This window comes from Diceros bicornis, chromosome 14, assembly GCF_020826845.1.
Source record: "Diceros bicornis minor isolate mBicDic1 chromosome 14, mDicBic1.mat.cur, whole genome shotgun sequence".
Lineage (NCBI taxonomy): Eukaryota > Metazoa > Chordata > Mammalia > Perissodactyla > Rhinocerotidae > Diceros > Diceros bicornis.
In genome coordinates this window covers 39,329,800-39,354,762 of record NC_080753.1, presented here as the reverse complement: position 1 = coordinate 39,354,762, position 24,963 = coordinate 39,329,800, and the positions used below count along the sequence as shown (strand labels likewise).

Here is a 24,963-nt window from a genome sequence, read left to right as displayed (position 1 = left end):
CGCGAAAAAGAAGCTGTGTCATTGGCTACAGTTGCAGTTCCATTTTAAACAATACAAAAGCAGTTCCTTAAAATGCGTGTTCTGATTGGACAATGTTGACAGTGACGTCATCCAGAGTATCCGCCAATCAGACATAGGACTTTACTATATCTTATTTGCATATGGACTTGTAAATAAAAAAGACACGACCCATCTGGTGCTCATTCTTTTGCTTTTCCAGGACTTTTTAACTCCTCTCTACTATGCCTGAGCCCGCTAAATCCGCCCCAGTTCCGAAGAAGGGCTCTAAGAAGGCGGTGACCAAGGCCCAGAAGAAAGATGGCAAGAAGCGCAAGCGCAGCCGCAAGGAGAGCTACTCCGTGTACGTGTACAAGGTGCTGAAGCAGGTCCACCCCGACACCGGCATCTCGTCCAAGGCCATGGGCATCATGAACTCGTTCGTCAACGACATCTTCGAGCGCATCGCGGGCGAGGCGTCGCGCCTGGCGCATTACAACAAGCGCTCGACCATCACGTCCAGGGAGATCCAGACGGCCGTGCGCCTGCTGCTGCCCGGGGAGCTGGCCAAGCACGCCGTGTCCGAGGGCACCAAGGCCGTCACCAAGTACACCAGCTCCAAGTGAGCCGGCCCGCAGCTACCCACAACCCAAAGGCTCTTTTCAGAGCCACCCACACTTTCAGAGAAATAGCTGGTGCATTACATCTGTAGTCTAGTTTTTCTTAAAAGGGTCGGGGGCTGGTTTGGGAGCGGAAGAAAACTGGAAGGCAAGGTAAAATGTTAAAAAGTCCTCCGCACGCATTCTTGGGTAAACATTTAGGAGCAGTGTCATGCCAATTTAGTTCTTTGACGCCCTTTGAAAAAGAGGCTTTCGGTCTTTTTCTCTCCTACAATAGCCAAAATTCCCCTTTTGGTAACACTTTATCAAGGCAAGCAACGCCCCGTCTCTGATTGGGCAGCAGCACTATTTGAAAAGCCCGCCGTGGTCTGCAATTTGCCAGATAGTCTGTTATCTGGTAACACTTTATCAAGGCAAGTAACGCCCCCGTCTCTGATTGGGCAGCAGTACTATTTGAAAAGCCCGCCATGGTCTGCAATTTGCCAGATAGTCTGTCACCGGGTTGTGCGTTTCCAAGAGAGTCTCCGGAAAGTACAATTATGACTTCTGCCTTTTCTGCGGGAAGGCACCGGGCTCTGAAGCCAAAAAGCCATAAACTGAAAATTAACAGTTTTGTGTTCTGCAGTCGGATCCTGAGCGAAGTTAACTTCCTGTCCATTTCCCTCACACCACCGAATAGTCACTAACAACACTGCCTACCCTACGGAGATATTAGGGTGAGTTGAAATGATTTATGTCGCAGCGCAATGGGAACGTTAAAGGTCAGGGAAGCTCCTTAAGGATAAAATGTTTAATGAGGAACCCAGCAACTTGGGAAAGTCGCGTTTTCCCATGTTTAATCAAAATGCGTTGGGTGGGAGATATGCCTGGACTCACCGGGACGACGGGGGGCGGCGGGCAGTTTTCAGGCTGAGAGTTGAGTCCACGATTAGAAGTCCTGCGAAAGAAGTCGAAGAACCCAGTGTTAAAGAGAAGCGGACCACAGAGGTAGAAAATTGACCAAAAGCGTGGGCTAGCTAGCAACACCAGGGAGTGAAGACTTACAAGGCACGATGGAAACGGGAAAGTCCTTCAATTCCCCCCTCCCCTGCATCTTTCAATAGTCCCTAAATTCTCCTTTCTTGCACTTCAAAGTGTTGACATCCTCTGCCACCCTATCATCCCCTCTCCAATAAATGATTAGTATTGTTAATCTATTTTTTCATTAACACAAAATAACAAGCCCTCCACCACATCCCCACACCAGGCTTCAAGTCACCTGTTAATTTTTCCTGTCTTTATTGTCACTTTCCTTAAAGTTGTGGGTGTGGACTCGATCTCGGAGGAACAGTCTTGCTCCCGTCACAGGCAACAAACATCCCCGAAGTTATGCCAATAGGTCAGCGGGTGGTGCAAAATAGGCAGGTTTGTCGTTCACTTCTCTAAAAGGAGGTTCTCTTTCCCCAGTCCCTGCGCCCCTGTCGTTAAGGCTTGGGGTTTAGTGACAGAGCCCACCGACAAGCTACCCTACTTGGTGGAGAGCAGTCCCTTAATTTCATCGTGTTCCTGAACTCGTCGGCATCATGCTCATCCTCTCCTCTTATTCTTTGCTCTTTCGGAGGTTGATTTTTTTCCTCCATCCTTGAGAGATCATCTAAGGGATAATTACCGAGTGGGTTGGATAGGACTATTTGTCCTCTTCTGCCATCTTGTGGCAAAACAGCAGAAGCACAGATCCATGGCGTTGTGTTTTCTAGACCCAATTGAAACCTTTCCTAACTTCAACTTTCTGTGGACAGTCAGTGAGTTGGGCTAGGTAGAGTTACCGTTCCTGTCTTCCTTTGACCGCTGGATTTACCTCAGTTTCTCCAAGAGTCACTTGTGGGCAGGAGATGGAGGGAGAGAGAGAGAAAGTCGTGTTGGGTTTTGTGGTTTGGTCAGAGCTGTCCAAATAAAAAAATCAAGAACCAAAATACTCTGCACCCTAAGATAAATAAAAAGTAATAGGGTTATGTGCTCTCTAGTTCTGGTCCTCATGGTCCTCAAAGTAATAAACACTTGAGTGTTTCCTGTAAACTTAAACACCTGACAAAACAATGACACCCCTAATTTTTGCTAGGCTGCTCTTTGAAGATATGTTAGGACATATGATTATCATGTGACTAAGTTGCAATTTTTCCACTGTAAACAGGCCAATGTAAACTCGGTAACCTTGGTCACTTTGCAGTTTCCCTCCGCCTTAAATACTTGTGTGTGTGTGCATGTGTGTGTGTGTGTTTTCCCCAAAGTCGAATTCTCTTGCCCTCTTTGCAGGGAGACTTTTTCTTTTCTTTCCAAATGTTTCTGTTCTTAGTCCTCTTATGACAATTTCTACTGCTTAACCAAGTGCACACATCTATTAAAATACTTGTATTAGTTTGCTTGGGCTGCCACAACAAAATACCACACATTAGGCGGCTTAAACAACAGAAATTTATTTTCTCCCAGTTCTGGAGGCCAGAAGTCCAAGATCAAGGTGTTGGCAGGATTGGTTTCCCCTGAGACCTCTTTCCTTGGCTTACAGCTGGCTGCCCTGCTGTGTCCCCATATGCCCTTTTTTTCTGTGCTTGGGCGCCTCTGGTGTTGCTTCTTCTTCTTATAAGGACACCAGTCCTATTGGATTAGGGTCCCACCCTTATGACCTCATTTAACCTTAATTACCTCTTTAAATGCCCTCTTTCCAAATACAGTCACATTGGGGTTAGGGCTCAAACATGAATTTTGGGGGAACACAATTCAGAACTTAAGGCCATTTTCCATGCTTTGATCCCAACCTTCTATTCCAAATTGTCTTTCATAAAATGTCTACATTTAACTTAGACTGTGGCTAGAGAGATGGTTGTGATATTCCCTAAACCAGAGGTTAAGTCAAATGCTCACAAGGGCCCAGCAGATAAGAGTAAAAATGGCTGGATGTTAGAATCCATGCCTCATCTCCACAAAGAAAGGAGCTCTTTGCTATTTTTCTTGAAGTGTACAGATGTTCAACACTGTATATCATTTTCCCAGTTTTAATAGCATATTTCACTGTTCTCTTAGTACTGCTTTAAGAACAACCACAGCACAAGGATGTTGATAAATGCCAGCTAACACGTGGAAACTAAGTGGGAACTGCAGAGAACTGAAGAATACAAAGCCTGTGCAAGGCAATTTCTCTTGATTGTTCCCTCGTGGGGCTGCAGACCCAGGGACAGCGAGTCTTTCAATTTTTCAAGACGATATGCATTTTAAAAAGGAATATTCTAAACTTTCAATGTGGGCAACTAATAAAAAATTTATAACATGGTGCAAACAAAAAATGTCTGCAAGCTTCATCAAACTCTTAATCTCACAGCTGGAGATCTCCAGACATTAACAGAGATTTCTGTGCCTGTGACGAGCTGTCCAGTATACCCTCCCTGCCACCAAAGCCCAGGTCCAGTGTCCAGATCTCCCCAGCTTCCTAAATCCTCAACTAAAAAGAATCTGTTCCTCACTGGACAGCTCTGGACAGAGCACACGGTCACACACACAGCAGACATTCCAGAGCTACTTTCTGCAAGTTAAGCAAATGGATAGAGAAGTAAACTAAAAAAAAAAAAAATTAAAACTCTTTAAGCTCACCACCAGTAATGAGATAAAAATGGTGAAAGGTGTTTGGAGTTGTTTATTGTGGATGAGTAGTTATCTGGATAAATAAAACTATTCTTTTCTAATTATGTTACATTTCTCTTATTGTACTATGTTCTCCTCTACTTACTTTTTTTGGTCCTGTCTCAAAATTTCCCCCCTTTTCTTTAGTGATTGTTCCCAGCTCTCCTGAATAAAATGAATAAAAGGAAAGAGGAAGGTAGAGGCCACAAGGATCTTACGCTGAAGCTCCACCTCTTCCCTGCCTAGTATGACCGCCTTCTGCAAATGGCCTACGCTAGTTCCCTGAACCCCGCTTGTGTCTCTCTCTCTTTTTAGCCCCTTATTTCTGACTGTCTATTTAAATGAAGCATAGACTCTCAAATTCTGTTTAAATCAGACATCTATCTAGTGAATCACTGATTTTATTTAATTTTTTTTTTTTACTTTACCTCCATGCATATGGGAGAAGTAGGAAGAACCAGTTGTCTTCTTTTGATTTAACAAAGAAATATCACAAAGATAAAGCTCTTGAGGCAAAAAGGGGATGCCAATTAGCATTTTATTACTAGGGCAACACATTTTTAAAGAGCAAGACAATCAAGTAGAGACTTAGAATTTAAATGTTGCTTTCCTAGGTCATAGTAACAATCTCTGAAGTTGATGTCTTTGAAAATCCTTCATCAGAAATATCAGGTCCATTTTATGAAGCCCTACAGGATCTGTTCCTCTGCAGCTACAAGGAAGGGGATTGTCTGATCTTACTGATCCCCTGTTCCTCAACTAAAAGTGATCTTCAAGGTCTCTTCCAGCAGAAATAATCTGTTACGAAAAATACATTTCCTTCATGAGGGTCATTTGTTAACTATCACTAGCAAATGTAACATATGACGAGCTTTGTTTCAATCTTGGAAAAAAGCAGTACTGTGTAAAGAGAGTGTGCTTTGAGGACCCACAGTCTCTGGTTCTTTTCAAAATGACTATCTTAATATAGGTGTTCTCTTTTCGTTTTTATGCTTGTTAATAAGAAATTCTTCATAGAGAGTGGAATTAGAGCCTCGTAGAAGATTAGGAGGTAAACAACTTACCACTTTGAGAAGATGCTCAATCTATGGTTACATTATCCAAGAACAAACTGGAAATCTATTTCTCAAATAGGACCCAGGAGAAAATAGGAAATAATGTTTCATCTTTCTTGGCAATTTTTTTCTTTTAGATTAACCACATGTGCCTCTGGTAATCTGTGAGATTAGAAAGCTTGTTACTGAGAAGAGTGTTTTAAAATTCATCTCAGATGGAAATCATATGGGCATATATGTGGGCAAGAGTGAAAATAGAATGGGATCTCACCTGGCACCTAAACTGAATATTGTGGTTCTTTACTGTGATGGGAATTTCATGTGAAAAAAAACAATTACATACAGTCAATAAAAGAACTTTAATGATAGGATTTCTAAAACTTCTATTGCCAAATTGATAAGGATGTTGCCTCCATTTTGGAACCAACTGAAAATCAAATATAGCCCTTTGGCCTTCCAGACACCTGTGTAGATATTAGGTATGCTTGTATGTAGTCTGTCACAGATTAACACATAGAAATAGACAATATCAACAGTATTGTAATGGAAAGCCTTTTATGTGGATACTCATAAAATGAATGCTTTTTAAAATAAGCATTGTGTCATTTTAATGAAAGCATTAATATAAGCTGTTCCCATACTCTTTGCAAATAAAAATTATTCATTGAAAAAAAATGAAATGAGAGAGATGCACATCAAATTCACGAGAGTTGCCCTGAGAAAGGGAATATTAGGATCGGGGATGCAGTTGAAGAGTATTTCAATTTGATGTGGGTATTTTTGTTTTCTTAAATATAAAAGACATTTGTAGTGAATATGCCATAATGTTAATTAGTAGATCAATTGTGTGTGATCATTTTTGGTACTCTTCTGTAACTTTTAAAAAGTTAAAAGAAGAAGGTGAGAAATAATGTCAAACTCTGGTGTTTGGTGTATTAGAAATTGCGGCTTTTAACGTATTTACCAAATCACAAGTGCCTAAAATGAGCCACACAGTGTTCTAGATGCTACAGAAACCACAGTGGCAAAACAGACAAAAATGTCTGCTCTTGTGAATATACATCTCATGGGGGAGAAAAGACTAAACGAATAAATAAAATCTACTGTGTACTACGTAGTGATAAGTGCTAAGGAGGAAAATAGAACAGAGGGAGAGATTGTTGGGAGAGCTGTTAAATACTCTCAACTCCCTGTAACTGAATCTCTGAAACTGAAATTAGCTATATACGGTTCTTTTGAACTCTAAATGTACATTCTTGTTTACAGTATGGGAGCAGGTTGAGATGGAGACCTTTCAGCTGATGGGTTAATATTAATTCTCTGTTCTCTGAGATGCGGCACATGACGTTTCTCAATTAAAAACTTTCAGATTTGTAATATTCGTCACAAAATATTCCTGGGATGAGAGTACTTGCCAGACTGTTGCCCAAGGTTTTTTTAGGTACAGAAATAGGTCAGGGTTGTGAAGATTATGTTCTAAATGCTTCCAATATTTTTCGAGGGGCAAAACTACTACTAGCAGAGGATGGTTTCGATCCATCGACCTCTGGGTTATGGGCCCAGCACGCTTCCGCTGCGCCACTCTGCTCGGCACGGGGCAATAAGTTTTGAAGTAAGTCTTTTAATTATATATTCCTTTAAAGGTGGTTGTTTTCGTACGTTAAAAAAAAGTAAATTTTTTTTTTAAATTCAAAAGCCATTCATTGGTTTTACGCATGCTTCAAACAGGTGAATGAGTCCAGAGTACATTGACTCCAAATATTCTGAACGCAAAAAAATTCGATATTTCTGTTAGGAAAACAGCCCGTCGCCAGCCTGCCCCTTTCACCTAACAGAAGCGACTCCAGGTCTTATTGTCACAGAATGTATGAGTAGGCCAAAATTCGGATGTAGAAAGTATTCGACTTCTAAACTGCAGCATTTTCAAGATGATTGGATTAGAAAAAAAGAGGAATTAGAAGAACTGGGGGGGAAAACGAAAAGTCAAGCAGCTGCATTGGCCGGGAATCGAACCCGGGCCTCCCGCGTGGCAGGCGAGAATTCTACCACTGAACCACCAATGCTAACCTGACAAACCGCCTCTGTTAACTCTAGAAATGTTTTCTGCCTGTTATTTTTATCGACATATTCACATCTTTTAAAACAGAAGGCTGTTTAGTTTTTCTCTCTTACTATCTAGAACCTGGTAATGCTCCTTCTTCCTTTCTTCTCAGGGAAATCCCCCTTTCACTGCAAGTTCAGAGCGTCCCCGCGACACTGGAGGCTGGGGCGGGTGTGGGCGGCCATCCGGGGCGCGTCTCGGGCGCCCTAGGACCGCTGCGGCGGTACTAGCACCTCGGCCCCGGCACCTAGCGGGGCATGCAGCACCCTCGGCATCTTTTCCGCCGCCGCTCGGGGGCCCTGGGGATCTAACTAGAAGCCTAATTCCCTAGTTTGCTCTGGAGGCGGGAAATATTTTGTGTCTGTGGGGAGGCTCCACGTCCGGGCGGGTTCTGGAAGGAAGGGGAGTAGAAGAAACAGGGAACAGAGGCGGGAAGGAAGAAGAAAAGGGAGGGGAGGATCGAGGAGGAAAGAATCCGAGGAGCGGAAAGAGGCGGGGAAACAAAAGGAGGAATGGAGGGGAGGAACAAGAGGGAAGAGGAAGAGAAACTGGAGCCCGGCGTTGTTCTCTGTTGGTCGCTGGGCGATCTAGGAATTTTATGGGTTTGCGGAAGCTTCGGTTGCCGTGGTTATGGACGCGGCACTAGAAACTCCTTCCAGTCAATTCAAAAGCAAAGGTCTCATTAAAAAGGTAATTTTCCAAAAAAAGTACGATGACTCTCATACAAATATAAAAATGAACCCCTTTTAGATTTTATTTAACTCATTAGTGAGGTAAGTGGTGAGGTGGTACTACCAGTTCAAAGGAGAATTCATGGAATGGGTGCCACTGACAGATCAGGAATATTGAAAAGTATGTGTCAATAAGCTCAAAACTGGCTTTTCAGCAGCGGGGAGGGGGGCGGAGGGGGATGGGGGGAGGACTGGGGAGGGGGAAAATGTCCCATCACGGGACAGAATTAATTTGCATGTCTATAGACACGAAATATTTTCTATTGCTATCAGTTATCTACAATTTACAGAGTTGTAAAATAGCTCCCATAGAACCAGAATCAGATAATACAAAAGGGTGTGCTGTAATTTTCCCTTGAAGCGCAAATTTTCCTGACAGTCCTTTTCTTTTTCAGGGAAATTCTGCAGTCTCTGAGGACAAACGGTAAAAGCTAAACTTAAAAGTTAAACACACCATTAAAAGCTCACCCTTGCTCAAAGCCAAGGGCGCTGCTCTGCTGTTTCTGATCATCTTCCCTTAAAGTCTAGGGTGGGGAGTTCTTAACATGTGGGTTCACAGATCCCGGTAAAAACGTGATGGAAGATCTGAGCACACTCCCTAGAAGCCCCTGCATACACACATGTATTTGCATTCAATTTCAGGTTTGGGGCGGAGGATGAGTCCCTTCACCAGTAGTTCTGGGGTCTCTGTTCCCCCTCTTTTAACCTGGAAGGTGGTCTTCATTAAGCACCATCCTCCCCACGCTACTCATTCATTCAGTCTCACCCTTACCCTCTTCAGGACCTGCGGCCTCTCCTTTATGAAGGCCCCACATGGGGGCTCAGCTTAGATTGGGGGAGGGGAGGAGATAACGTGTAACTGGATATAGATTAACCTGTGTTCCTTAAAATCATGCACAAGGCCCTCCCTACCTGCCTCCCCGACACACACCTCATCTCTTCCCACTCCAGGCCTTGTACACTGTGCTCCAACCACGAAGAACCATGCAGCTATTCAGAACCCTCCAAGCACAAGCCCAGAACAAGCATTTACAGTGTCTCTTCCCTATGCTCATAAAGCTCTTCCCCCTGATATTCATCCAGGTCTCTCATCTCCTTCAGTCTCTCTCCTCCTTAAGAGTGTCCATCATCTATGAATTATAAGTCATCTTGTCCCTGAGGCCTTTCCTGAATTCTCTATTTGACAGACAACACCCTCCCTCAGAAAAAGATACACACCCTCCCCTCTTTCTTTTTCTTTTTTTTTTGTGAGGAAGATCTGCCCTGAGCTAACATCCATGCTAATCCTCCTCTTTTTGCTGAGGAAGACCGGCTCTGAGCTAACATCTATTGCCAATCTTCCTCCTTTTTTCTTTTTTCTGCAAAGTCCCGGTAGATAGCTGTATGTCACAGTTGTGCATCCTTCTAGTTGCTGTATGTGGGACACGGCCTCAGCATGGCAGGAGAAGCGGTGCTTCGGTGCACACCCAGGATCCGAACCTGGGCCACCAGTAGCGGAGGGTGCGCACTTAACTGCTACGCCACGGGCCGGCCCTCCTCTTTCTTGCTTTGTGTTTTTCTTCATAGGAGTTAGTTCCTTCTGACATACCATAAATTTTACTTTTTTGTGTGTGTGTCTGTGTGTGAGGAAGATCAGCCCTGAGCTAACATCCATGCCAATCGTCCTCTTTTTGCTGAGGAAGACTGGCCCTGAGCTAACATCTATTGCCAATCCTCCTCCTTTTTTTTTGTCCCCCCTTTTCTCCCCAAAGCCCTAGTAGATAGTTGTACGTCATAGTTGCACATCCCTCTAGTTGCTGTATGTGGGTTGCCGCCTCAGCATGGCTGGACAAGCGATGCGTTGGTGCTTGCCCAGGATCCAAACCGGGGCTTCCAATAGCAGAGCATGCACACTTAACTGCTAAGCCACGGGGCTGGCTCCCAAATTTTGCTTTATTTTCTGTCCACTTGCCAGATTAGATGCCTCAAACAGAAGGAGATTTTTGTCTGTTTTGTTTGCTACAATGCCTGAAACCATGCAGACAACTACTAGATGCTCAGTAAGTACTTATCAATTGAATGAATGAATGAATGAATTTGCACCCCTTATCTTGGTGTTGTTCACATAGTACACCCTTGAAGTGCACAATGTTGATTGACTCCTCAGCATTCCTCTTTTGCCTCTTCAAGTTCACATTGCAAAACTCCAATCTCAAGATCTTCCAATTAGTTTAAACTAGTGGTTCTCAAACTTCAGCATGCATCAGAATCCCCTAGAGGGCTTGTTGTGTTACCACCAAAAGGGGGTCTTCTATTCACGGCAAGACAAGCCAGCAGTCGAGAGGCAAGGTGGTAGGAGAGAAAGGGTTTTTATTACAGCTTGCCAGCAAGATGGAAGATGGGGGACTAATGTCCGAAAGAACCATCTTAAGGGGGTCACAGATCTTCAAGTGGGTTCTATAGGCCAGTGGGTTACAGGGGAGGAGGTTAGGAATGTTGACCCTCTGGTGTTACATACTGGGAGTCACCACACCAGATCTTTCAGTTGTCATGGATATCAGGATAGAATCTCTGTCCAGCCTGCCCTAAGCCCTTAATGAACTTGCCTGTAACTTGCTACAGCATGCATTTCCCAAAATGCAATTCCTCTGCTATTACTGAATAACCTCAATTTCTGGTAATTTGAGCTTGCCTTGATTTACCTCTTTATTTAGGTTGACATCCCCTAAGTGACTGTGATACTGGCTCAAGACAAGGTTGACATGAGGGAAGCCATGTTGAAGAAAAGAAACCCTATTGTAAGTTTGAATGACCTCTGACAAACTAACCCAGCTGGATATGCACCCTCCAGGAGGTCTAACTGCTCTGCAGATTTTACGACACCTGCTTGTGCATGTACCTCCCAGCTGTGATAACATAACTTTGTTCTTTTGAGTTGCTTAGGAATGTGATGGCCCCCAAACAGAGAGTCTATGCAGATAGCCATCATCAATGAAAACTGAAAGATCTGATGTGGCACTCCCAGTCTGTAACAGCCAAGGGTCAACATTCCTAACCCCCTCCCCAATAACCCACTGGCCTATATAACCGCTGTAAGATTTTGTGCCCCCTTAAGATGGTTCTTTCAGACATGAGTGGGCCATCTTCCCCCTTGCTAGCAAGCTGTAATAAAAAGTCCTTTCTTTCCTACCACCTTGCCTCTTGGCTATTGGCATGTCTTGCGGCGGGCAGAAGGCCCCACGTCGGGCGGTAACAACTGGAGAGTTAAAAAAAAAACTGTACACCAATTTTTATAGCAACTTTATTCATAATCACCCCAAACTGGAAGCAATTAAGATGTCTTTCAACAGGAAAATGGATAAACAAACTACAATACATCTGTACAATAGAATACTATTCAGTAAAAAACAAGAAAATGCTATTGAAGTAAGTGCCTGGCATGTAACAGACACTCAGCACGTACTTCCCTGAGCACCTCTAAAAGAACCTCCAAGGCCAGGATTACTGTCCTAATTTTTCAGATAAGGGAGTAGAGAGGTTAAGTCATTGCCCTCAGTCACTCAGCTGATAATAAATGAAATCAGGAATTGAAGACAGGAATATTTATACTTTATTAATAGAACAATACATAGTTACCACTCAACTTGATGGAGATCCAGGGTGTCTGAGGCCTATACTAGGCACAGAGGAATGACAAAATGAACAATGAAGAAAAAACAGTCCCAATTTCAAGTAACTTAGGTTTTAGGGAAAAGAGACTGGGAAGTGATGGCTGAGGATGCAATACAGTACTTTAAAAGACACAGTGCAAAGGACTGTGGGATGCCCATGTGTCAACAAGGGTAGAAGTCTTTACAGAGGAGGTGAAATCAATCTGAGGGGCATTTGAGAACTTTCCTATGTGACAGTATGTTTGTAGGAGTTTTGTTTGTTTGTGTTTAGTGTCAATAGGATCTGAGTGTGCATTCTATTTTGAACCAGAAAGCCCCCAACAGCATGTTTTTTGGTAATTATATCAGTGCAGCTTCTTCTGCATAGAGTTTCACATTTAATACATTTGCTAATTTAAAACTTTAAAAAGTAGAATTTCATTGCTTGCATTTCCTTGCTCATGCAGTTAAACATTTTTCTTGTTTCTTAGAAAACATTTTATAGTTTGAGAAAACTTTGATCATATCCCTTGCACCTTTTTCCTTTTTTTTTTTGAGTTTCATGTTTTATTATATAACACATATGGACTACAGAAAAATGTCTTTTAAAAGATAGATGTACCCGGAAAATGACTGGAAATTCACCACGCAAGAATAACTATTACTAAAGTGATTTTGCTGTTTATCCTTCTAGACTTCTCTCGTGCACTCTTGTGTGCAAATCACATATACAGTAATTTCCTCGTGGTGACCCTCACAACAATCTAGAAATACAAATATTACTTCCATTTTCTAGATGACCAAAAAAAAAAAAAAGACTAGAATTCACTAATGTTAAGTAATTTGACTCGGATCATTGGGTGCTACGTGGTGACACTGGAAAAAGAATCCTGTTACTTCTTCTTTGAATGGCTTCCTTTCTCTCTTTAGATTCTGGTTCCCTCAACTGTAATGTTTGGAAGTTAGTCTAGAATCTAAATTATAGACTATCTCTCATGTTCCTTTTCATTGTTTCCACAAGAAATTTGCTTACTATATCCTTAAGTGCTCCAGTGTTGACTTTGGAAGAAGAAACTCATGGAGTATAGAGGCAGCCAGTCAGTCAAGACAGGCCAAAAATTTGGAACAGGCAGTTTCAAAATTAAATTGCAGAAGGGCAGTAAAGATTGGCTTTCAAGTTTCCTACAGGGGCCACTGAAAGGAAAGTGATTCCATTTTCAGGGACAGGGAATACAGAAGAATGGGCAGGCCTGCCGGTTTTGTTTCTCAAGGTGGTGATTAAGTTATTTACTGCCGATCTCCTCCACAGGGTGAGCTCAACACTTTATATATCTCAGCTCCACTAGAGGCTCCCTGGAGCAAGTAAAGCACTGGATCCTTTTCTCCTGCAAAGTCTCATTTCTTATTCTATTCTTATTCTTTGGATTCTGTTTCAGCAACAGATGAATGATCCTAGAAAGTCAGAGGTGGAAAAGAATCAAATTCAGTAAACCTAGGGTCCTCGTTAACAGGCAGAGGAAGAGGAGGGAAAAGAGGCTGTGAACAACCATATAATTTTTACTTCTGTCACAAGAGACTTTATCTTGTACTTTTACTTTATTTACTTTGGATTCAGCAAGGTATAGTAGAAAGATTGGGATGAGAGAGCCATGAAAGAGAGGAGTTTGGGAACTTAGTGTGGGACAGAGGTACTGGAGCAGCTCAAGTCCTGAGATGTGGTTGTGGTGGGTTTACCTGGCAAAAGGATCCCCTGTAGCTCCCTGGTATATGGAATGCCTTCAAGCCTCTGAAGACTGAGGTGTGACAGGGATGGATAACACTGCTCCTGTCTTGGGTGAGCAGGCCTTTCATCTCTACATCCTCAGCACCAGATTTGCAGAATGACCTGGTTAGTACTTTGTAAAAATTTGTTGAATGGGTGTTTTATGAATGTCTCTGGATAGAAAATAGATTCAAATTTTTTATATCACACTGTTCTAATTAGAAACGTATCCTATTCAGTTCAGAGTATTTCTTTGTGATTTCTACCAACGTGGTATCTATTACATCACATTGATGTGTTCTAAGATTCCATGCTATAGGATTTCACCTGAGCCACAGGCCTGGAAGAACATAAAAATTTTCCTTTTCACTTATTACAATGACAACTATCAACCGGTATTTGATATGCTGTTTCTCTTCTTATTGCATGGTTCCTCAGGTTCAAAACTTTATAGATACAATTAGTTGCTGTTTTATGCCAAAGTTCTTCATGCTTATATTTTTTTAAACATGTAACTATGTAAAGAGTTTTCCATAAAAATAAAATTTCTATGACTTCAATGATGTAATATCTCAGATAATTTTTAAAAATTCTCTTAAAATAGAAGTAAATATCACCATCTGCTGTTACCCAGGGCACCATTGTAGGGAAGATACTGATTATAGGTGAAGAAATCTAATGTCAGAGGGGTTGGGTAATTTCCACAAGTTACATAGCTGGTAAGAATTACTGCTGGGATTGGAATGTAGGTCTCTCCAATTCTACATCTTAAGTGATCTACTTGTTTTAAAAGTTATTTTGACTGCAGAAATTGTGGAAAATAAAAAATGTACAAAGAAATGGTGGGGCCCAGGGCACGCCACCCCAAAATATCCCACAATAGCATACTGATTATTTTGAATTAAAGTTACTTGAGAAGCAAAAACACAATTCTGACCCTCCTGTCTCTGTTCTCCATGAAAGCAGGAAATAAATCTCCCGTGTGAAAGGTGCTCTCCCTACATCCTTATCACCAGAGCTAGGGGATTCAGGGCTGAGAAGCCTGCATAGACAAACCTTGCTAATTTACTACCTGGACCCTAAACTCTGCTTAAATTCCTCACTAATTACATACTTCAACTCTAGGTTTCTTTGTCCTATCATTCCTCAAGTTTATTGTTTCTTGTGTAAAAGATATATTTACGGCTTGCTTTGTTCACTCTCCAAACATCATTTCTGTATGGTCTCCAATACATATGTATTAAACTGGGTTTTTCTCCTGTTAATCTAGTCTTGTGTCAATTTTTTAAATTCATTTTTTTTTTTTTCTGTGAGGAAGATCAGCCCTGAGCTAACATCTATGCTAATCCTCCTCTTTTTGCTGAGGAAGACCGGCTCTGAGCTAGTATCTATTGCCAATCCTCCTCCTTTTTTTTTTCCCCCAAAGCCCCAGTAGATAGTTGTATGTCATAGTTGCACATCCTTCTAGTTGCTGTATGTGGGATGCCGCCTCAGCATGGCCGGAAAAGGGGTGCGTCGGTGCGCGCCCGGATCCGAACCCTGGGCCGCCAGTAGCGGAGCGCGCTCACTTAACCACTACACCATGCGGCCGGCCCTGTCAATTTTATTATTAGTCCAGCCATAAGAACACAAGAAGGATAGAAAGAGGGTTTTCCCTCTCCCTGAAAGAAGAAAATAAAAGTCCAATGTAATCTTACACAGAGATAACCACTCATGTTTTGGTGGTTTCAGCCTTCTTTTCATTGCATATGTAAATATAGGGCTCTATATGTATATATATTTATATAGATTCCACCTAGTTATATATACTTGGAAAAAAACCATTATGATTTTGGCATATTATGAGAAGATAATCAGAAAATATACCCATGTTGATAATGTTTCTTCTTAAAATTAGAATTTCAAGTTCTTTACAAAAGAACTTGTCCAAAAGTTGGACATGATTTTTTGAAACCAAAATTATTTTAGATGTTATGTCTATAGAGTCATTTCTCACAAACTCTTAGCATTGGAATGAAAACAAAAGAGTGGAAATAGCATTGTTCTAATGTCAGGAATACAACTTAAATATCCCTTTATAATTACTATATTTAATATCTGTTCATTATTGCCTTATGTATTAAAAATTATAGGAAACTGCTTACTAAATTAACCCTTTTAATGTCCTACCTGATTCTTTCACGGCCTTTGAGAGTTAATGAGCAATAAATTTTTAAACCTCTCAAGTCATCTGATGTCTATTCAGTGTTTGGTAATCAATACTGTGCCATAACTACTTCCTGGTAACGGAATGGTTTGACCTAGTCTTATTTATAGTCTCTTCTGAGTTAGAATATTCTCTTCTGACATATGGAAACACTTAACTTTTCAAAAGATAATTTTTTCTTTTTTTCCTTCAAATCTAAATTTAGATTTCAAATGTAATCTCCAAGCTACAATTCATACTCAGACTTTGAGGCTTTGGATCCTGGATCCTGGACGAATAGCCCGGGAAGGAGGAAAGAGGGCAGCTTGCTCAGGACCAGGGCAGGACTGCTGACTCTACAGGAACCTGAGGACTGCCACCAGCAGCAGTACACATCAGTAGAATGCCTCACAGCAGATTCAGCAGTGGACTTCTGGACTGCCTGCTGAGCCAGTTGGACAAAGCAAACCTGAATTTCTACTAACTTGGATCTTAGGCTGGATCAAGACTGCAGTCTTCTAGAAAAAGGACCTCAAACAGTGGACTTGAGTTTCCTTTATCTTTCCATTAAGCCACAGTACAAAGAATTATCAGCAGGAAGAGTATACTGTACACTGAATGAGTATATCAAGTCAGGTACTATGGGCTTATGTTTCTCTTCACTTTGGAATGAAATTTCCACAGTGGACAGAACAGTGGGCTGGGAGTCAGAATCCCTGGCTTTAACTGTAGATTTGTTACTTTTATGCTGTTAGATATGCAAATCACTTAACTCCTCTAAGCCTCAAATTTCTACAGTAATTTCCTCCAGCTTGTATTCTGTGATTCTTTTTAATTACCCAAAGCATCTTGGATGGTTCTGGGCTCTTGGCAGGCCTCAAGAAAAATACCTGTATACTGAAAATTACTTCTGAAAGTTCTGAAATGGCCAGTATTTGCTGAGGCAGATCTTGAAACTTAATTATTGATAATAACTCAACATATTTGCTTCAGATGGACTTATTGACACTGGTGACTAGATTACTTTATTTTAAACCAGATATACTCTGTTTACAACATGAGTGTTTAGTAGTGAGAGAAAAACTGGGGCTGTGACTAATTTCTATCAGGTATGAATTATTTCAGTGATTCATCAGACATTGATTGCATACCTACTATTTATTTGTCACTGTGTGACAAATGGTATGAAAAGATGAAAATGATACCTTATCTATTCTCAAACTACAGTTCATAATCTAGTGGAGATGCTAAGCATGTTTGATGTATTATCTTATTTGATCTTCACAACAATCCTATGAAGTAGGTCCTATTGCTATCTCCTCTCTCTTGAGGAGGAAACTGAGGCACCAAGAATTAGTTGAGTTGCCCAATAACGCCAAATGGTAATTGTGGATCCTAGATTCATACCTGAAGCCTGGCCTATCAACTATTCCCCCTATCACAGCAGCTTGTGGAGAGGAATTAGTCCATACCACTTATTCCAGATGTTTTAAATGCATATCAAGTGGCACAAGCTACCCTGATCCTTTCCTAAAATCAAATAGAAGATAGGAGGTCAGGACAACTGTACTGTCCCAGTGGGAAATGGAAGAAGTTATGTTTGTTCTCTGAGCAGTTTTATTGGATCCTTCTAATGAAATACAATTACTCCACTAGAATGAAAATATTGCTACCCTACATGCACAGTAAATTTTGCCTGGCCTCTTTTAAAGCATTTTTTATCCTAAGTAATTCTTGTCTTAACTGCCGGCTCTCTTCTATCACTGATGTTTGGCCATTTTGTTATATTTTTTAAAAATCCTGATTGAGTTCCTACACTTTTGTAGGAGCTTTTTACTCTTTGGCAAAAACAATACAAGATATAGTTTTGAAAACTAGAGACAGAATTTGGCCATCAAATGTAAAAAAAAAAAAAGAAAAGATTATTTAGTTATGCTAATCTTTTTTTATATTAATCTTCTCCATTGAATGGAAATTTACTGAACAACAAAAAATTAGTATTAAAAAAGAAAATGCAAATAGGAATATAAATCTTACTTACAAGCTGAGGAGAAGAAAAAGAAGCAAGAAACAAAATAAGCAAATGACCTTTTGGAAGAATAGGATTGGGAAGGCCATCTAAACACTGTCCAGTGTCCACATTAGCAAAATGCCCAAGCTACAAGTCTGTGTGATAATTGAAAAATCAGAGCCACTCTGACTGATCATTGGAATTGAGCAGGGATTCAAAAAAGTGTAAAACCATAGCAACAGATCAACATAGAATCTTTGGTCCACAAGCAACTTCCTTTTTTTTTTTTTTTTGTGAGGAAGATCAGCTCTGAGCTAACATCCATTCCAATCCTCCTTTTTGCTGAGGAAGGCTGGCCCTGAGCTAACACCCATGCCCATCTTCCTCCACTTTATATGGGACACCACCACAGCATGGCCTGACAAGCAGTGCATCAGTGTGCGCCCAGGATCTGAACCCGGACCGCCAGCAGCGCAGTGTGCACACTTAACCTCTGCGCCAAGGGGCCGGCCCCGACAAGGAACTTTCTGAACTATCATTTGTTATTTATTGGCTGAGTTAAGTAAAACCATTTTTTTTGTGTTAGCCTGTTTTGATATTTGGTTAGATAAAGTTCAAATGATTCCTTAAGATAATTTATTAGAAGTTATGGCATGTTTCCTGTCTCCTACAGCAAAAGCCTTGGGCATTGTACTGTTGTTTGCCATGTCAGGGTCAAGAAAAGGAGGATAAGTCATGTGCCAGTCTTAATCCCTGTTCTTTCTCTTCAGCTATTTTTCCCCACTTAAATTCCTACTTGTTATCATTAAGGTGACTTAAGGCAGAGAGGGAAAGAGGGCGAGAGTGTGAGGCAGCCAGGGAGAAATATCTGTCACATTCAGAGTATCTCACCTCTTTCTTATCCACACTCATGCTACTCTATCTTGGTTGCAGACAAGAAGGGTTGCCATTGAGAAGACTGGTCTATGGGTTTGTGACTGCTTCAATCAACACAGTATGACAGAAATGATACTGTGACATCCAAGGCTAGATCCTAAAAGGACATGTGGCTTCCACCTTGTTGGTTAGAACTCACTGTTGGAGTTCTGAGCACCATATTAAGAAGTTTGACTACTCTGAAACCATTCTGAGGTGAGGAAGTGCAGGCCACATGGAGAGGCCACTGGCAGTGCCCTGGCTGACGTTCCCAGCAGAATCTAGCCTTCAAATTATCCCAGCCCAGGTATCGGGCATGCAAGTGGAAACGGCCTTATATAATGTAGTTCCCAATGTCTGAGTCTTCCCAGATGAGGCCCCAGACACTGTGAAGCAGAGACAAACCATCTCTGTGCCCAGTCCAAATTCACCCACAGAATCCATGAGCATAATAAAATGGTTGCAGTTTTATGCCACTGAGTTGTCACATGGCAGTAGACGACTGGAATATTTACTGATCTTTGTATCCTATCTCTGTTTCAGCCTCTGGATTGTGAGCTTCTTGAGGACAAAAATCCTTCTTATCCATCTTTGTATCTTAGCACTGTTATTGGCAAGTGACGACTCTCAGTCATATTGGTGTGTGAATAAACTGCTTTTGTTGGCTAAATGGAATGGAATAAATAGGGAACCCATTTTTTTCTCAATTTTTTTAAATTCTAAAATTTTCTACCTTTTAATGTACCATTAAATGTTGGGTATAGCAGAGCTTGAACTAATTGTGTAGACTCTTCAAACCAAAATAGAGATGAGAGAAATGACACAAAGTCCTATAAATATAAAATTTTTACTCACTTACGTATATTATCTTTTGATGCTTAACTATCAAAAAAGTTTGGGATCAATGGAAAACAACTTTTTAAACACTCTGAATTACATGTAAAAACACCAATAGGTTTCCCCAAAATGTAGACAACACCATTGCATTAAATACATATATACAGAAAAAATCAACACTCTTTAAGTTGGCAGGACTCTTCTGCTCTTGTTTTTTCTTTTTGAGGAAGATTGACCCTGTGCTAATATCTGTTGCCAATCTTCCTCTTTTTCCTTTTTCTCCCCAAAGCCCCAATACATAGTTGTGTATCATAGTTGTAGAGATGTAGCTCTCCTATATGGGATGCTGCCTCAGCATGGCTTGATGAGCAGTGCGTAGGTCTGCGCCCAGGATCCAAACTGGTGAACCTTGGGCTGCCAAAGTGGAATGCATGAACTTAACTGCTATGCCACCGGACAGGCCCCTTAACACTGTTTAGAGGAATGGAAGACAACATAATCCAGACACTTTGCATCATATCAACTAAATGTCCAACATACAATAAAAAATTATCAGGCTTGTGAAGATATAGAAAAAATGTGAATCATAATTAAGAAAATCAACAATAAATAGAAACAGATCCCAAGATGATCCAGCTGTTAGAATTAACAGACAGGGACCTTAAAACAGCTATTGTAAATATGTTTGTTATAGATTAAATGTTTGTGTCTCCTTAAAATCATATGTTGAAGCCTTAAACCCCAGTGCAGTTGTATGTGAAGACGGAGGTCTCTAAGAAAGTAATTAATGTTAAGTGAGGTCATAAAGGTGGGGCTCTGATCCAATTGGATTAGTGCCCTTGTAAGAAAAGACACTACAGAGTTCTCTCTCTTGACACACACACGAAGAAGAGGCCATGTAAGCACACAGTGAGATGGCAGCTGTCTAAAAGCCAAGAGAAGAAGCCTCAGAAGGAAACCTACCTTGCCAGCCCTTATTCTTGGATTTCCCAGCCTCCAGATCTGTGAGAAATAAGTTTCTATTGTTTAGCCTCCCAGTCTGTGGTATTTTGTTATAGTAACCCAAGCAAGCTAATACAATGTTCAAGGACTTGAAAAAAAAAAGAATATAAGGAATGAACAGACATAGAATGTCAGCAAAGAAATAGAAATTATTCCAAAAAAGGAAGTTACAGAAATGAGAAGTTCAATATTTAAAATGAAAAAATTGAGTAGATAGGCTTAGTATCAGATTGGAGATAGCAGAAGACAGTGTCAATGAACATGAAGAAAGATTAATACAAATTATGCAATCAGAAAAACAGAGAAAAAAGATTGAAAAAAAGTAAGAGTCTCAGTGGCCTATGATACTATCTGAAGTGATCTAAAAGAAATGTAATTGGAGTTGCAGAAGGAGAGGAGAGACTGGGGCAAGAAATTATTTGAAGAAATAATGGCCAAAATTTTATCACATTTGGTGAAAACTACCAATTTACAAATCCAAGTATTTAGCAAATTTCAAGCAGGATACATACAAAGTAAAGCCTACTTAGACACATAATAGACAAATTGCTAAAAACCACAGGTAAAGAAAAATCTTTAGAGCAGCTGGAGACAAAAGATACAAGGGAACAAAAAGATGAATGACGTCCATATCTCATTAGAAAAATGGAAGCCAGGAGATAATGGAACGATGTTTTTAAAGTGTACAAAGAAAAGGAAAACCTGTCAGCCCCAAATTCTATATGTAGTGAGAATTTCCTTCAAAAATAACAGTGAAATAGACATTTTTCAGATAAATAAAAGCAAAAGGAATTCATTGCCAGCAGACGTGCTGAACAAGAAACGTTAAAAGAAGTCTTTAATATGAAGGAAAATGATACTAGAAGGAAACTTGGATCTGCTATAGGTGATTTGTACTTCATGTTGTATCCAATCAGGAGAGATATGCTGTCTAGTTGATCCACTATCAGTGATTCTAAGATTGATCACTGGATTAGGATAAAGACGACCTCTCCCCTCTATTGTTCTCCTTAGTGGCTAGAAGGATATATATGTGGTACTACTTTGGCACTCCACAAATGCCTACTTTCCTGTCATCTAAACACCCAATGATTTTAACACTATTTTTTCTTTGCCTAAGCCAGTATTTTCATTGGGGGTTGCAGAGTGATAATTCACTAATTCTTTCATTTCTTCTGCACATTTACTTAGCAGTCTTCAGTAAAATAGAGCTGTTCCTCGTGAAATGGCTGTATCTTTACTCTGAAATACACATAAAAATTCCCAGCTTGCTATTTTTTTTTAAGTATCATCAAAGAGTCATGAAGTTTCATTGCATTAATTTACTTCAATTAACTAAACTCATTATGCTTTTAGACCCTTTGGTCTTTGGGAGGCTTTTCAAATGGACCGTGTGTCCTTTTCTGGCACAATAATATGTCCCAGGCTCACCAATTACCTTCCTTGTCCCACATACATAATAAGCTGTTTCTTCAAGAAGATCTCATTCTTTTTAGTGGCAAATGATATCAGAGACCAAACAACTAAGGAGTTGTCAGAGCAACCTTATTGCTAATAAAATGATGTTACTTCTAAGCCATTCACTGAACAGAGCTAGATGATATATATTTTAAAACTCATGAGTGCATATTGTTATTTTCAATTCAATTTTAAATTTAGAGTGTTTTCACTTTATTAGTTTATAATTATATCTGTATCATAATAAAAATCTGATTTCTAATCAACATGGTTAGATGTGCTGTCTATCCTACAATATAAAAAAAATTAAATAATAGTATATTTTTACAAACAATAAAACATTTGTTTTATGGCTGGGAGCCCTTTATTAAATGATACTTGTAGGGACCAGCCCCGTGGCTTAGCAGTTAAGTGCATGCACTCCGCTCCTGGTGGCCCGGGTTCGGATCCCGGGTGCACACTGATGCACCGCTTGCCAGGCCATGCTGTGGCGGCATCCCATATAAAGTGGAGGAAGATGGGCACAGATGTTAGTCCAGGGCCAGTCTTCTTCAGCAAAAAAAAAAAAAAAAAGAGGAGGATTGGCATGGATGTTAGCTCAGGGCTGATCTTCCTCACAAAAACAAAAACAAAAAAAACAAAACAAAACAAAAAATAAATAAATAAATGATACTTGCTGGTTGAATCAGCATGTCTTTTAAACTTTGATGCTTTACACCAATCAAGCAACCTTTTAATTTTATTTTTTTTCAAATTGTTGCTCCTCCTAAAAAAAAAGTTTAATAAATTGGACTACTCATAAATCATTTTCACCTGAAATTTAGTCTTCACAAGCTAGTTGTCTGAAAGTTTAACTGCTATTAGACAAGATCAAAAAGAGGTTCTTGTAGGTAAGATTCTGGAATGCAGAAAGGCAAGCAAAATCCATGCTGATTTTTTTAAATTTTTGCTTTTTTACATGTTTTATCATTTTATTAGGAATAATTCCAAATGGGTTATGGAGAAAACTTATTTACTGAATTTGCTGAATTTTCCAAAAACTCTTAATGAAGATATGTCACCAATAAACAATAAAACATCAGCAGAACTATCATATACCGGGCAAAGAGTCAGGCTGATACACTATAAAAGTGTATACACTAAAAAGATACACTATAAAGGAAGATAATCTGCTGAATATTAAAAATCATCTCAATACGAACTCTTGGCAACCAGCACAGAACTAGTTAGCTCTCAAATCCAAACCACACCAAAGTAAGCTTGGCTGATGGAAGCCAGGAGACAATAATGGGAAAAAAATAAGTTTCTCAGTGCAAGAGATCTCAATAGTGTTTTGGAGCATTTTCCTGGTTGGTACAAGCAATATTAGAAAATCTGTTTGGCAAGGGAGAAAAATAAATACAAATGGAATGCTATATTTTCAAATCAGGAGACTGTCCCAAGAATGATAAAAGTATCAGTAAAATAACAAGATGATAACTTTAAAATATTGTTTGTTGTGGATTCAAAAAACATTCAAAATATAATTATTTAAAGGTGTCACCATAGCTATGCCCAGGCATTTAGGCTTAAGGGAAGTAAAATTAAAAGAAGACACTTCTTTCCCAAGTTAAGGAGAATTTCTTTAAAACTAAGCATATTGCTAAATAGCAACACTATACTTGGCAGAAAATGATTAGAATCAAAATAAGTTTAAATGCTCTAATGTTCTGCCCAAACCAGTCCCAGATACCATTTAATAACCAAGATGCAAACTGATTTTGTTGTAACATGCCTAGATCAATTCTATCCAACATGCCCGTGGTTAAATATCCAGTTTCATTTAACTTTTTGAAAGCTCATTTGATAGCCAGTCAAGCCCCTCATACAGACCAGTTCCTTGTGTAGGTAGCACAAGTGGCTTGAACATACCATGTTTTGTTACAAAGAGACCGAAGATCTAATTTATCCATCATTTCGCTGATAGCCATAGCATTTGGCAAATCCTGTTTGTTTGCAAAAAGCAGCAACACTGCATCTCGCAACTCATCCTCCTGAAGCATTTTCTGCAGCTCTTCTGCTCCTTCCTGAATTCTTTCATGATCATTGCTATCTACTACAAAAATAAGACCCTGAATATTTTGGAAGTAGTGCCTCAGAGAGGCCGAATTTTATCTTGACTACCAACATCCCATACTGTGAAATGAATGTTCTTATATTCTACCGTTTCCACATTAAAATCAATGGTAGGGGGCCGGCTCGGTGGCGCAAGCCGTTAAGTGCACGCGCTCTGCTGCGGTGGCCCAGGGTTCGCCAGTTCAGATCCCGAGCGTGTACCGACGCACCGCTTGTCAGGCCATGCTGTGGCAGCGTCCCATATAAAGTGGAGGAAGATGGGCAGGGATGTTAGCCCAGGGCCAGTCTTCCTCAGCAAAAAGAGCAGGATCGGCAGATGTTAGCTCAGGGCTGATCTTCCTCACACACACAAAAAATCAATGGTAGAAACGATGCTGACTATGTCCACTAACTTCAGTTTATACAGAATGGTCATCTTGCCAGCAGAGTCAAATCCAACCATCAAAATGCACATCTGCTTCTTGCCAAAGAGATGAGAGAAGAGGGAGGAGATGATGAGGCCCATGGCAATAGAGGCACTTGTGATGGGCAGAAGCAGAAGCCATGATGATATTCTTTTATATCTGTTCACCTCCTGTCATCAAACTATGGCTGATACAAACTCTGTACAAGGGAAAAAGAAAAAAGGAAATTTTTAGTTTGAAGAACTTTAACAATTTTATTTTTTCAGATGTGGCCAAGAGAAATTAAGAGACTTCCTTAGTCATACTGCTAGTTACTGGCATAGATAAAACTAACACCTTGGTCTTCTGATTTTCAGTCACATTATATTATCATCTACGCCCAGGGGTGTGCTGGAAAATGTTTAACATCCAGCTCTCTGTAAAAGGAAAACACAAATACACATACACAAGCACACACACATACACACTTTACTGATATACAGGACGCGTA

General features: G+C 40.4%; 1 protein-coding gene, 2 non-coding genes and 1 pseudogene across 5 annotated transcripts; 1 reads left to right on the top strand and 3 right to left on the bottom strand.

Moving 5' to 3' along the window:
* The first annotated feature begins 227 nt into the window (after positions 1-227).
* Positions 228-19,562, top strand: LOC131413991 (histone H2B type 1-C/E/F/G/I-like). Of its 3 annotated transcripts, none has more exons than XR_009222088.1 (4): positions 8,559-8,579; positions 10,115-10,194; positions 15,958-18,299; positions 18,676-19,562. XR_009222088.1 is itself a non-coding variant. In XM_058555012.1 (3 exons), exon 1 carries the CDS (start codon positions 243-245, stop codon positions 621-623), a length of 381 nt encoding a protein of 126 aa, XP_058410995.1. In that variant the 5' UTR covers positions 228-242; the 3' UTR covers positions 624-1,333; positions 10,110-10,194; positions 13,221-14,811. The 3 variants fall into 3 exon arrangements, 1 of the variants encoding a protein (XP_058410995.1); XR_009222087.1 differs by having other exon boundaries at positions 10,110-10,194; XM_058555012.1 differs by lacking the exons at positions 8,559-8,579; positions 15,958-18,299; positions 18,676-19,562 and adding exons at positions 228-1,333; positions 13,221-14,811 and having other exon boundaries at positions 10,110-10,194.
* On the bottom strand, positions 6,840-6,911 carry TRNAM-CAU (transfer RNA methionine (anticodon CAU)). Its single transcript has one exon. It is a non-coding gene; the product is annotated as a tRNA-Met (tRNA).
* Positions 7,316-7,386, bottom strand: TRNAG-GCC (transfer RNA glycine (anticodon GCC)). Its single transcript has one exon. It is a non-coding gene; the product is annotated as a tRNA-Gly (tRNA).
* Positions 19,563-23,776: 4,214 nt separating the features above from the next.
* Positions 23,777-24,574, bottom strand: LOC131413345 (ADP-ribosylation factor 4-like; annotated as a pseudogene).
* Between the last annotated feature and the right edge of the window lie 389 nt (positions 24,575-24,963).